Below are 14882 nucleotides of genomic sequence, written 5' to 3' on the forward strand. Positions count from 1 at the left end.
AAAATACCAGGCATGATGATGTCTTTAAAATAAATCTGTGTATTAATAGCTAAATTATGAGGTGATAATCTGATGATCTATTTTAAAAATGTGTTTGTGGGAGGATTTTTAGGATGACCCCATAGATGATGTATGGTCCTGTCCTACTGCTTATATTTTTTGGCTAATTGTATGATTTTGAGGTTGGGCAGCAACATTCTACATAGCTGTGATCACTTTTTATCCATCAGTTGATTTCTGCTGCTGTTTTATCAGCATATTTTTCTGAGCCACCAGTGAGGATAATGTGCTTGAGGGAAAATTATACCCTACATCGGTGGTTTTGTTACAGCATGTTGTACATTATTGGTAATTTGAATGCACCCAGATAAAAATAGAAAGGTTAAGTAGTTTTCCAAATGTTGCTGCTGTGAAGCAGAAAAGGAGTAGTGTCTGTACCATATATGTTTTTGAGGGAAGAGTGATTATTTTTTTTCCCCCTTTCAAAAATGCTTGCTAAAGATGCTTAAACTTGAATGTAAAGAACAGTTTGCTTCTGCAATTTTTCTCCCCGAACTCTTTTTATTCCTTCTGATGAATTTTTAGGATTAATGAGCCTGGTATGTGTCAGCTTTTGTATACATATGCATGCCCAGAAAGTGCCTGCCCATGGGCCAGGTGTGGTGTTTTTTTCCAATTAGGAGCTGCCATCAAACGGTGCCAAGTGCCCTCTGCAACCATCTCCTCACTCTGTCAGCTCCAATGCAGGGCCTTGCCTTCGCTCCTTTATTTGTCTTGCAGCGCTGGGAAATGTTTCTGATCTTTCTCAGATGTTTTCAGTAGGAAGGAGCAATGCCATTTTTGTGGCTGATATATTTATACAGCGTGTATCTATGATTTCTGTAAAACTGTAGTTTGTATTTTCTTTTCCAAAACAACTTCTTGAGTCGCTGTGTATGAGAATAATCTGTGCAGGGAGCACCTAGCAAAAATTCTGTATTTTGATAGAGTCGACTGGTATACATATACTTTTAATGCTTTGTGAATGTCCTATTTAAAATCACTGCAGAACATCACTGTATGTCTTTCAGCCAATGCCCACTGAGATTTAAAACCTCATTTTTGGCTGCTCTGTTTCTCACGAGTGACCTTGGCTGACAGTTTCTATTGTACAACTGAGTCCTGCGGGGATTTTTTTTCTCTCTCTCATCCTTTCACATGGATTTTCGTGGTGCTGACTTATCTCTCCAGTAGCTCTGCTTCTATTTCATTGCGGTTAAGATGTTCATAGTTATAAATCATTGTGGAGAACATATGTTTATATTTGATTTTCTGATAGATTGAAAATTTCATGGCAGATGTTAGATTCTATCTTCTATGAATGCTTCCCTTTCTTCTCCCCTGATGAAAGAGAAGGATAATCACATGTGGTTTTTGTGGCAGGTGATAGAAATAAGCCAGCTAACGACCTGCCGTGTGAGCTGGGAGAGCCGTAGGGGCTCTTGACTTTGCTTCTGGGTGGGGGATGCACTAGGTGACTGTTCGCTCTCTTCCAGCTCCATTGTCTGTACTCTTGAAAACCTGGAAGGAGACTCTAACCAAATCATAGTTTCAACTGCAATATATTGTTCTAACTTCATATTACCTCCCAAATCTGTGCATGCTCACGGCTGACGACATTTGCCTTTGAAGCTGGAATTCAATGCTGTCAAGGTTTGGATCTGTGTTTAGTAGCACACAGGTAATTTCACCTTTTTAAAGAGAAATTTTATAAAGCTGGACATTTTGGTATGACTATAAGAATTATTTATGTGGATTCTTTTTTGAGCACAATACAAATATATGTTTATGAAGAAAGACAGCTTTTGTGTTCTACCACATAACTTGTTTTGCATAAGATGATATAAAGCTAAGAGATTATTTTTCTAACTCTGGTGCTTGCGTAATTATGCACTGCTGAGAGTTCAGTGGCATAAAGGAGATTTAAACAGATGCAAAGTTTTATGGGAACTTAGTTCTAATAAGTGTATTGGTGGTGTTAAAATAGTGGTAGCTTCATTTTTCAGTAATTTATAACCTCTTAAAGTTTGATTTTAAATTTGTTATATTTTCACAGGCTGCCTTTGAATTCTGAGTCATATATGAGTATGTTTAGGCACGCTGTGTAATGTACAGGCATGCAGCAGGATAGGCTTGTTTTTCATACATTTAGTTAACTGTTCTCAAGAGGTAGGTGAGGCAGTTATATGATTTATTTTGACGTAATTCCTTATGAAATTTAGCGGCATGAACAAAACAGAAGAATGCAGTGGTATTGTCAGCAGTGTAATAGGAGTTGTCTTATATTTTCTTACCAATTACTGTAAAAAGTAGCAAGTGGGAAATGATCAGGTAAGTCAAAGGGAGGTGAAAAACTCTCATTAGAAATGAAGAAGAAAAAGAACAGGCCAGGGCCAGTGTGGAACAGTCATTTTCTCCTCTGCAGAGAAGTACTGCTTCACTTTGGGGTACTTGACTACTGGAAGATGATCAGCAATTGAACGGCATGTGAAACAGGCACCTGATGTAGGGCAGGTAGTACAGAGGCTGGGCCAGGTATGTAGGGAAGCTCTGGAGTGAGAAATGCAGCCTACTGCTGTTGGCAAGGGTGTGAGGAGCAGACATGAAGGCATGGATAGTTTCATTGTAGGTGACTGATGTAACTAGGTAGGAGACAGGATGAATTTAAGAACAATCTCAGTTTAAAAGGAAGCTTTTATAACTTGGGCAGTTTTTACAGCTCTGTGTCATACTGATGGGAAGCAGTGGTGTCATGTGTGAGTGATATACAGTTGGAGTAGACCGCTTGGTCTGTCTGTGACTGGCACCTATTGGGTTTATGAGTCCTGTTCAATGAGTTGTGTTGTCTAAAAATAGCTATTTGCTTAAAAATCCTGCCTAACAAAATTAAAACACTCAGGATGGCTGATATCCTTGTACTGTGTATAACCATTTTGTGGTTCTATCCAGGCGAAGTGGAAATGGTCTCTTGCCTTGAAGTATACAGGCAATAACGACAACAAAATCTGTCTTTGATGGTCCTTATAGCACCAAACGCAGCTGTTAATTATAATTTGGTCTCTTTGCTCTCATTTGAGAGAACTGCATCCTGTCTCAAGAACAAAATAGCCTGATCTTATGTAAAAATTCTCTTTTGGCTTTTTTTTTTTTTTAAAGAAAAAGATACGAAAGTTATTTTTGCTATTAACAAAAAGAAAATACATATTTGTTCAGCAAAGGAGATTCTAGCATGCAGTTTTCCTTTACACCCATTATGGGAATGGCACATATGAAAAATGTGCATCTTGCAATTCCACTCATATACTATTCACTCATTAAATAACAATATATTATATTGTATTTTTTTAACAAGCAGATTTTCTTTCATGTTTTCTGTTCTTCCTGTTTCATTATTCTGCATATAGTTCTTTTGCATGGAAGCTGGATTTTCTGAATCTCATTAACAACCAATAGTGCTGCACTAAAAGCTTCAGTATTCGTTTCATGGCTTTATATCTTTACTTACTAATACAATAAGATGCCTCTGATAGTGAAACCAAGGGGGCAGAAGACAGGGCTGCAAATGCAGACTGCAGTGTAAGTTTGTTTGGGGTGGGGTTTTTTTCTCCCCCCCCACCCCGAGCCAGCTGTTTCTCATGGAGATCTGTATCATGCTCCAGCATTTCATCTGCTGAACAGTCATATGCCAACTGCTGACTGGCAATAACGATGTCTGACTGCAGCTGCCGCTGTGTTTTCTTGTACTCCACACTGGCTGGCCCTGCTGCTACCTAAGGACTATTTTTTTTCTTGAGTAACCTCTGAAAAATATAGGAAGGGAGTTCCTCCCCCTGCAAAAATGGATTTCTCTGCTATCAGTTTTGAAGCCGCTCTTAGGTAGAAGACATTATTGTATGTATAAGGCTGAAATAGGGCATTTTTGGCTAAATACAGCAGTCTGATTCCATGTTGGTAGGACCGTGCTGTGGCTCTCCTGTCTTCTAGCTAAAGGTCTGTTAATATGCTCTGATTTTCTTCTTTGAAAGAGTGATGTGGCCAACAGTAGTCAACCGATCCTTTTTACTGCTAATGTTTGGTTGATTTATATGGCAGATGCTGACAGAAGAACAGAGAAAACAGCATAGCAAGTCCAGGGGTTTTTTATTTTTCTTTTCCCTGAATGGTTTCCCTTGGGTTGCTCTGTCACATTTGGAACTTCTTTCTTAGGGATGTGAGTGTCAGCACTGATCATACTGTAGTAGTTTGGAATTAGATGTTAAAATAGGAAAGGTCTTTACTATGAAAAGTGCTTGGATTTTATCTCGTCTGTAAATTGTATGTGTGGCAAAGTATTTCAAGTAGGTTCTAGAAGAAATGGCGATGCTTCCTAAATAAGCATCCATACCAGGAATGTTGCTAGTTAAACAGGTGTTTTTAGTAAAATAGTCAGCCCCTGGGACTTTCACATGCTGGATGTCATTTCTATCTACTTTTCCTTTTAAGAAGCACTGACTTTTCATCAGGTACAAAAACCATTGACCTGTGTACTATGTTTGCTGACATAGGTTCAGTTTTCGTTCTCGTTTCGTCGTTGCAACTTGAGCTGATGTAAAGAAATGCCAGTCGACCAGGCAAGATTTGGTTTGGGCCCTTTACCCTCCAGAGTTCAGAACAGGACACAAACAGACGCGTTTTGCTGCAGCTGCCCAGTTACGGATTTCCTCAGGTTTTATTCTCTCTGTTATCCTATAGATCCGTACTCATGAAAAAACATAATACCTGTCAACTTTTTAGTGAAAGTAATCCATCAAAATTATATTTCGCATTAATGAGCACTCTTCCACTGTGCTTCCTTGGAAGTGTAGATGTGCTCTTCTTGCCTCCATCTAAAGCAGGGAAAGGCCTCCATTTATCTCCAGCTTATTTAAAAAATGATAAAATTCTGACCTCCTTGAAGTATTTGAGACTACTGTTACGACAAAATTCTAACCACTGAAAATATTTCTGCTACCATGTAAGAACTCTCGAAACAAGTAGTGGGTTGATGCAGCCCCCAAGGCAGTTGTGGGGAGGGCAGACGTGCATTGGCAGAGGAATAATGCGATGCACTTTTGGTGTTTGGATTTCTGAAATTTACAGGCCAAAGAAGGGTTGTGGATAAAAACTGTAGCTTATTGATTAAAAGGCTGATAGATGGTTCAGGCATATATAAGATTTGCTTCATTACTCTCAATTTTTAAGATAAAGAGGTTTTGTAAAGCATTGATCAAAAGTCTGAAAAAGGAAGGTAAAATGAGGTTAAGATACACGTGCACTTACCAGGAGAAATGGCAGTTTCTACCATAGTATTAAAACTTTGAGCTCATCTTAAGGTATGAAGATTAGATAGAGAGGCCAGTTAATAGTTCTATAATGAAACAATTAGTAACGGACTAAAAAAAAATAAATTAGGAACCAAATTCAGTGACCCTTCTGAACTGAGACTGAGCAAAAGTCCCAAAATTTTTGGTAGTGTGGGCTAGAGTAGGACTGTCAGCTATATTTAATCAGTTTCTTTCAAGCTAAAGACCCTGTTTGTTGTAAGGATCTAGATAACCTATTTCCTTTAAGATGTTCTGGAGAACTGGCTGATTAAAATGAGATATACCAGATACCAGGCACGTAGACTGTAAAAGCACAGACTTTTCAAAATCCCTTGAAATTGTGTGCTTCAAGCTGATATCTTCTCGATGGTAAAGGTCATGTGGTAATTCAATTTCTAGATTTAAGAAATCTGGTGATATGCAAAATGCATGAACGAAGGACAGATGTAGAATGGCTGTCTTCTTAGTGTTTATGTGTCCCTACAGATTCAGATACTCTATGATTCAATAATTTGCTTCTAATGAAGCTAGTAAAGAAAAAAATCTGAATTGGAGTCTGGTGAGTTTGAGCTTTTTTTTTTTTATGTTGGATTTTTCATCCTTGTCCCCTGGGTTGATACTGTAATGGACTATAGCACAACATTAATTTTTGCAAACAAAAAAAAAAAGAGGAGGAAAAAAAGGCACCTCAGCCCACTTGAAGAAATTTTGAAAATTTTGTCCTGGACACAATACTGATGAGCTCATACCTTATCAGTCGATTTCTCTACTATGTCACTGGATAATGCATCTTTTGTATGTTTACTGCTAAAGAAAGGCTTCCCCCCTGCCCCATAACTGATGCAATAATATGTGCTGGATCCTGGGTCTGTGCTAGGATATGTTCCTTAGCTGATCAGCTATTGCTTTTAGTGCATTTAACTTAGGGTTTTTTTTTTTTCACATCTACTTGATTTAGTAATATCTAAATATCTGAAGTCTGAATATCCTCAGCTTTTTTCCAGATATGTTTTCAATTAAATTGATAACATAGTTTGGAAGTTGGCCTTCCTTGGAACAACTGTACTCTGTTAGTCTCTGTGTAAAATCAATGCAGCTGTATGTGAAAACATGAATTTTCTAAAGCTTGTATACGTGTAGAATGGGTCTTTGTTCAGTGCCAAAAGTACAACCCCAAAGAGTAAGAATATGTGTTGTGTAGGAAGGTAGTGAATAAAAGAAGCCCATTAACTGCTTTGCAGTGTGGAATTAGTCTTGGGAGAATAAATAGCTAATGAAAAATAACCTTTCATTTTGTCACTGAAAGCAAAACAAAATAAATTCATGTTAGTACTAGCAAGGAATGAGAGAGGGTTCTTAAAACTTGTGGCTAGTACAGACTTTACTAGAACAATCTCTCTGCATAGGAGATCAGTTTTCGGTAAGCATCTCTAGTGCCGTGGAGGGCTCTGTACCAGCTGGGGCGCGTGCTGCCGGGCGGCCCTCTGGGCACGTGTGAAGTCAGCACGGGGTGGTGGTGTTGCATAGCAAAGCCAGGAATATTTCATAACTCGCACAAGTGCTCAGTGATGAGCGATAATAAACATGATCTGGTTTCTTATTGCAGCCTGTCTAGTAGAGGCATAAATAAATTCACCATTCATAAAGGGTGAAATTCTGGTGTCCGAGGAGGAAGGATTTCATCTGCAGGACCTGATCCAATTCCCCAGAAGTCATTGATAGAGTCATTTCATTGACTTTAATGGGATTGAATTGATTCCTTTAATAGTATTTTTGTTCCTTTCAGTAGTTCATTTGGCTTTGCTGTAACCATTTACATAAGTAATGGTGGAAAACAGACTTTGTGTCAAATCGTAGGCTGAATAACTGTACACTGTAACAGGGTACTGGACGCAGTTTTATTTCACAACTGTTATTTTACATTTCCCTCGGTATAATGGTACAGCACGGAAAAAAAAATATCAGGAAATTTGTGAAAGAGTTTGATTCTGTTTGGTAGAGGTCCTAAGTAAATAGGCTTATTGTATAACTGAAATTAATGACATTTTGTGCTCCTTTAATAAAGTGCATTTTTTGCCTTCAAATAATAAATAGTGTCTTGCAGGAGGCATGGAATCATTTTGATTTATCCCACCCGATAACAAAACTGGTACAAGAAGTCCAAGCTGACTGGAGGCATGGATTCATACTGAACAGACTGAAAAAATTGTTACTTTAGGGATTATAATAGATAGTTGCCTGTGATTTTTTTTTTTTTTAAATAAGTTTTTCCTTTTGTAATCTTTTAAAATAATACCTTAATTTTGTTGTCTTTATGTCATCATATTATCAGGGGCAATATATTTCTGCCTAAGAACAACAACTGAATGAAGCATCATAGAAGAAATTCTAATTTTTTGTAGACGGAATGTACAAATGTCTCATTCCTGTCTGCTCATCATGAGCGAATTGTGTACAAGTTAACTTAATGCAACTTGAAATTCATTAAGAAATGTAGTGATGAAGTCAGGGATATTTTCAGACAACACTTAGCTGCAAAGTTCAGTTTGTCTTTCTTTATCTACTCTTGGCTTCCTGGTATTAAACAAAAATTTCACACTTGTGAAGGTGCCAACCTGCCTTTATTCAAATGGTGTTTTTCCTTCGTTCCTTCTGCATCTTGTGCGTTCCTGATAATTAAACTTCAAAGACAGTATTTGTTTTAAGAGAGTGAGTTTGAGCATCTTGGGGTGCGTTTGATTAGCTGCTTTGGCTGCTCGGATAGACAATTCGTGGCTCATTCTGGTCTGTGAAGATTATATCCACAAACAGATGAACGTTTTGTCTTTGACATGAAAAGAACAAGGAGTTGTCAAAGATGGTACAACTGGACCACACTTGATTTATTTCACGCATCTGGAGACTTCTACAGAGCAGGTTATGGTTGTCTTTTTCAACTGTTTTCACCTTGCAGAGGTCTGTCATGAGCTTTTCATCCTCTGCAATGTGTTGTCAACCTGTTGCTACTCATACCTCATATCAGAGCTTGAGGAACTATAGTCTCAAAAAAACCCTCTTGGATGATTTTGCTCAGACTAATGGGAAAATTCCCTTAAATCTGCTTCCAGTCCTGTTTTGTCAAAGAATTGTGTCTCTAATGCAATGAATATAGATAAATCTGGTTAAATAAGTACTGCTTACGAAAACGTGACACTTCCAGAGCTTTTTTTGCCCCTCACTTTGGGGGTTCTCTATAAGTCCCAAGAGACCAGCTAGCATTATATCTACAGCCAAATAATAATCCAAGTGGGACAGTAATGCTACTTACAGAAGGGTGGGAGCTGCTAAATCCCTAAGCTTAATTCAGGGCGAACCAGATCTGTGTGTCCTCTTCCCAGTTGTGTGGTAGGTGAGTAGATGGGCTTTGCTGATCTCTCTGCCCCAGCTGTGCCTCTGCCAACCTGTGAAGAAGTGATCACCTTTTCATCCTCCCTCCTGTAATGCAAGCAATTCCTTCATCATCAGATTTTGAGATCAGAGTTAGCATAATCTTAGATGACAGTTTAGAGAAAACAGTCAAATTATGAATATGTCCTGAATTTTTGGAGTCATCATGAATCCATTATTTGTCCGGACCTTTAAGGACTGTGAAATGCAAGTCTTGTGATTCTGATCTGGTGAAATCTGGTTTGTTACCTTCCTACTAATTTTTCTGCCAATAGAAGTCCAAACAAAATCAGATGTCACAATACATCATGATGATGTCTACTTAGAAATCATTCTAACAGACTGTGAAAATATTTACAAGCTTCCAAGATGAGACTTTTCCTGATTAGGGAAATCAAAGAATAGTTTTCCCTGCAGACTTGCAGTTAGCTCATCCAAATTGCTTCTGTTTTAATTGGCATGCATTTCCTTTAAGCAGCTAGAAGATGAAAAATATTTGACTTGGGCTCTACAGGAATGGAAGCCTGTTCCCCAAGACACAACCACTCTGGGAAAAAAAAACCCAACCAACAAATAATTCGAGTTTGTAGTGCATTTGTATGACAAAAATCCATGACATTTTTGACAAACAAAATCCAAGACCAAGGTGAAGACTTACATTCTGACTTTTTAATGAGAAAAATAAGGATAATAATCCCTTCCCTAACCTCTTCCCCCCCGAAACCAGCAAACAAACCCCCACCACCCACCCCCAACCCTAGTGCAATACTGGGATTTCTTGTAGAGGAGACTCTAAATTTCACCCACTTCCAGGAATTTGATCTATTTTGGAGATGCAAAGCCTGTAGCCCCACTGATGGGGAATTGTCATACATCAGTCTCAAGTTTTCTGTTCCTCAGCTTTGGTTAGAGGAACATTAACCACTCGGGAAGGGTGAGGTGGTGGTGTGTCAGTCATGCTAACCTGGTCTGCACTCTGGCAAGGTTCCTGGACTTTTCATAAGAGAGATTCAAGGATTGAATGAAGCCTGCGTATCTTGTTCCATGGGATTGGAGAGATGCATTGTCGGTGAATAATGTTCGTCATGCTTTGTGCTTTCTGTATTTTACCATTTGCCTTTCAGAAACGTGAGGCCGTGTTTCCCTGGTGTCATAACGTGAGGTGAATCATGAAGAGCACAAACTCTGAGTGATCTGTTTTTAAAGCACTGAAGGAAGCATAAACTCCATATTTGTTGTTTATTGATTAGTATTTAATTGAAAGTGAAATAAAAAATTAAGCAGGCAAGTGACTCAAACATGCTAAAAAGCAGCAACACTGTCTTGCTGTGGCTGACAAATGACAATGAATTTCTAAGAATGGAAGCAAATATATTAATGTATAGTGATGGCACAGTGAGTCAAAAGAGATGCTTTGATCGAGAGTGGTGGACATGTCCCACATAAAAATCATGCAGAATACATCTGTGATACTGACTTTAGTTAGTACCTTTTGCATCACTAATTAAAACGGTAGATGGTTCCCCTCAGAAAATGCTAATAATTGTCTTTTCACTGTGGTGTTATGGAACAGTTTAAGAACAATTTTATTTTATTAGAGGAATGTTTAAAAAGCACATAGGACCAGCAAAGCCCTATAAATTCTCTGTTAGGTGAATGGTGTATTTTTTTGTTTGTTTGCTTGTTTTTGACATCGTGGCTGTTTTAGACACCCAGTGTTCAAGATCGTGAAGTGTACTTGTCTTAGGAAGAGATGATTCTTTGCCCACTGGAAGTAAATAGCAGTCTGTCATTTTAGCTATTCATTATTATTAATGATGCCTCATTTTTCACACCATTTTTCTGGGTGCTGTTTTTCATGATCAAATCTGAGTCTGCTTTTTGATGTGGCTGTCAGCAACAACTTATCAGCGATGAAACCACGAAGAGTCTGAAATGCTGTTTTTAGGAAAGGGGGGGCATATCCTCAGTGGAGGTTGGGGTGATTCAGTGCCTCTTGGGATGAAGCCTGTTTTACTGGACATCTGTGACATTTCTATCCTGCAATTTTTTCAAAATAATGCTACAGGCTGATGTTATTTCTATTCAGAATACTGAGCCATCCTGTTTAAAACCAGATAAAGCAGTACTGAGTAAGGGCTTTTCTGCATGCTATACATAGGGAATTATCTAGAAGTGAATTGATACTGTGAGCACTGTCCAGCATGGAAAGCTGAGTGTTGTTGACAGAGCAGAATCTCTCCTTCTTGGCTGTTGCTTGGCAAATAAAGGCACTTTTTAATTACTACTTCCAGTTTTCCTTTATTCCACACTGTAAGCTGCATTTTCTGCTGAAATTCATCTCTGCTTGTGAACTTGAAAAGCAATATGTAAAATCAAGCTTGGCAGAAGGTATTAGCACTTGCTAATATGTCAATAAATAGGTTGAGTAGAAGCAGCATGTAGCAATTGACTGCTATTTTAATTGCATTCTGTAATATCGTAGTGAAACTTTGGTACTTCCCCCTTTTTTTTTCCTCCACAGAAATCAAAGGAATGTTGAGTTTTTATCTGTAAATGAGAGGGCTGGCAGAGGTTCACTTTGTCTAATTGAGCAAGGTGTGTTAGACAGCTCCAAAGCAGCTAACGGCACTGTGGCCAACGAGGAATTAATGCATACAGTGGGCCTGATCTTTCTCGCGTGCAGAGCAATGGCAATGCAGGGAGATCAGTGGAAATACTAAGCCTACGAGTTATGTTAACTACGTGTGGGCAGGAGATTAAAATTGTTCCACAAATATAAAATCGGGACTTGAAACACTTTGGGATCCTCTTTATGTCCTTTATGTGTGTACTGATTTCACCTGTGTATTGCTCTACCTAGACAGTTCAAAATACGCACTTTGCGACAGGTTTGTCAGTCGTTAGGCTGATGGTGTGCTCTTTAAAGATCTTTTTATTATGAGAAAACTATTCTGAGACCTGTAGATTAGACAGTGTGTGCGCACTGACCCGCTTGAGGCAAAAAAGAAACCTTTAATCCCTGTTAAAACTCTGTGCCAAATATAATAGCTGGTTTCAGCAGTATTTAAACCAACTTCATTAGAATATGGGAAGGGGAAACAGGTTTTAAAGGCTGATTTTAGCAAGTAATCAACTGCCTCCCAGATGGTCCAAATGTGACTTGTTCAACACTGCACATGGTTAAAAATTAAAAAAAAAAAAAAGGAAGAAAAATCAGAAGACAGAACCCACCCCGCCCCTGTGCACACGCGTATTTGTGTGTGTCTGTGTGCTGGCTCCACGCTCGCACGTTTCTGGCCGTGAAGGCGAAGCTGCGCAGGCCGTGGGCGAGTGGGCTCGCGGGCAGTGCTGAAGGAAAGCAACCCACCCGCTGCCCTGTGTGGGACACGGCTCTGGCTGTTCAAACCAAGGCACTCAAGGGGTTTATCTCTTGGGTATGCTTACTTTTGCAGAAGGCAAGGCTGCAAGGTGTAATGTATTTAAATGTATTCTGAATTTGTAGTGATGGCTCTAGTTTTTCCACCAGTTTTACTGTCCTTGCACTGAAAAACAGTTTTGCTTTAACCCATTGTGAAAACTAGTAGTGTTTAACTAATTTTTGTTACCTTGTAGCCTTTATGAGAGTCTTTTTTCTTGTCAGATGAAAGACTGATTTGGCTGTATGAACCAGAACACATACTGGAGGTGCATCTCGCATGCTGGACTAGTCACTTATTAATATTCATGAGCCATCTCATTTAGCGGGTGCTCTTGGGACTTGATTAAAGTAAGCAACGCTGCTATTGGTGCTTTAGCTGTAGAGAGCTTTATGTGAGACAGAGCTAGTGTTATCCTTGGTGTCGATGCTAGCTCTGACTACCTGCAGCATTTGACAGGCCGTCCGTACAGTGCTCCTGCATAGCTTTTCTTAAATGGCAAGTCAAAGTGCAACAACAGAGAGAATACATTTGAAATGACCTTTGTAAAGCGTCATTGCTCACTGGTGTAATGAGTCCTTTCTGTTTGCTCCCAAAGGTCCAGAGGAAGAAATGACCATGTAGATTCTACAGCGTGGGTGCAGCATAATGGGAAATGGTGAATGGAGTGGAGCTGGTCTGCAGCCTTGAAAGCAGCCGTTCTGCGGACCACTAGTCAGTCAGGGACACCTTGCACGCCACAGGCATTCTCCACGTCGCTCGCCAGACACGCTGGATTCTTTTTAATTTCTTAGATTGGAATTCAAGATTCCTTTCCTTCAATTTTTAAACAGTTTTAAGATTGTATCAACTATAACGAGTGGAGCAATATAATCAGCAGCAATGGGTGACATGACAAATAGCGATTTTTATTCCAAGAACCAAAGAAATGAGGCCAACCATGCAGGAGAGTTTGGGTGCACACTGCAAGAACTGCGCTCCCTCATGGAACTTCGAGGAACAGAAGCAGTAGTTAAAATTAAAGAGACATACGGGGAAACAGAGGGGCTCTGCAGACATCTGAAGACATCACCAACAGAAGGTAAGTGTATTTCCCTTCTGTTGAATCAGGGGACTTTGCATAAGTGCCCTCCAGAGAGCGAAAGAAAGAGATTTTGTTTCAAATCTGAACATAATTCTCATGGTGCTGCCATTATTCCCAACAATAATAAAACAAAACGAAGAGTATTACAGAAAGAAGATAAAAGCAGTCTAGCTAAAGCTATCAGGAGAATAAAAGAGGTGCTATTTATTCAAACAGCTAAATGCTTTAATTCTTCCTTAAAAAGCAGACAAAAAAATCAGCACCTGTTTTATGGCATTATAAAGAGGCTTTAACATATATGCTCTTGGGGGTAAGAAGGTGCATACTAGTTGCTTCAGAAGAATTTCTAGGGATTTAGGCATCTTGAGAATACAAAATGACCTTTTGAGATACACATTATGTTACTTTATAGATCAATATGTAATATATGTATTTTGTGGTTACTAATCTTGACTTACTGTATTACCATAGGTAGTTTTGCTTAAATTATCAATATATGACTGTATCAATGATTTTATTAGCTGAATGACTTTTGTGTGTATAATTAAAGTCCTTACTTTCTTATGTTTAATAATACCAATCATAGCTTTTCAATATCTATTCTTCTAAGTGTTTTTGGTGTTCTCTACCTGATCATCAGTCATTAGTACAGTTTTCAACACTCATCCCAAATATCTGCCCATAAAACATTGACAATGGTGGGATGTTTCCCTCTCCTCATGCAATTTTCCTGTTCACCAGTTCTTTCTCAAGTAAAATTCTATTTAATACTAAGAATTCTATTTTCATCACTGTATTTTCACCTCCAAGGAATATTAACAATTTTGGAAATTATACAGTCTTTGCGTCTGTAATATTTATCTTGTCTTGTAATGTAGCCAAGATGTTCATTTGAAGTTATTTTCTTTTTCAAGAGAATATAGGAGTGTTGGCTTTATTCCATTTTCTCCTTTTTTTTTTTTTTAAATTAATCATTTAGTTACCTTCTCTGTTTAAATGCTTGAAAGTCTTGAATTATTGGTGTAATCATAAACCTGTCAATTTTTGTGTCACATAGTGTGATATTATAAATTGCACTAGTTGAAGAGTACCAAAGGCACGGCTATCAATGCCTAGTCTTCAAGTCCTACCCTTGGTCGTATAACAGTTTCAGTATTGTTTAAACATCATAAATATATAGCTGTGAACAGTACCTTTTCAGCAAAGGGTTGTCAAGCTAATGCTGTATTAAAATGAGCAGCAAACTCCAGTAGTGCTTCAGCATTTATGTGCAGTCTTGTATTCTAGAGTAATCAGTGGCAAATGGAGCATTTTATAACAGGTCTCTCCCATTTTCTAGTCTTGCCCAAACATCTCATCCTTCAGACAGGACCTCTTTTCCTACCTGGAGATTGCTCCCAGTAGGAGTGCTGAGGTAGGAGAATGAGACCCTGCCACTTGTCTGGGCTTTCCAGATGTCCGTCAGTCTTTCAGAGACTGACCTAATAGCTGTTGCACATGAGAAAATAAACTCTTCAGAGAATATGCAGCGATTCTGACATATCCCTGACACACCTGGGGAATTCCAGAGAG

The 14882-nt window shown here is 38.7% G+C and overlaps 1 protein-coding gene across 4 annotated transcripts in view; it reads left to right on the forward strand.

Moving 5' to 3' along the window:
- The window catches only part of ATP2B2 (ATPase plasma membrane Ca2+ transporting 2), a 418914-nt gene that overhangs the window by 230707 nt on the left and 173325 nt on the right, over positions 1-14882 (forward strand). For all 4 annotated transcript variants that reach the window (XM_068420000.1, XM_068419996.1, XM_068419999.1 and 1 more), the window contains one exon: positions 12825-13307. In XM_068420000.1, coding sequence (XP_068276101.1) covers positions 13109-13307 — 199 coding nt within the window. In that variant the 5' untranslated portion in view covers positions 12825-13108. The remainder of the gene's footprint in view (positions 1-12824; positions 13308-14882) is intronic.

Source organism: Nyctibius grandis, chromosome 29 (assembly GCF_013368605.1).
Source record: "Nyctibius grandis isolate bNycGra1 chromosome 29, bNycGra1.pri, whole genome shotgun sequence".
NCBI classification, from domain to species: Eukaryota; Metazoa; Chordata; class Aves; order Nyctibiiformes; family Nyctibiidae; genus Nyctibius; species Nyctibius grandis.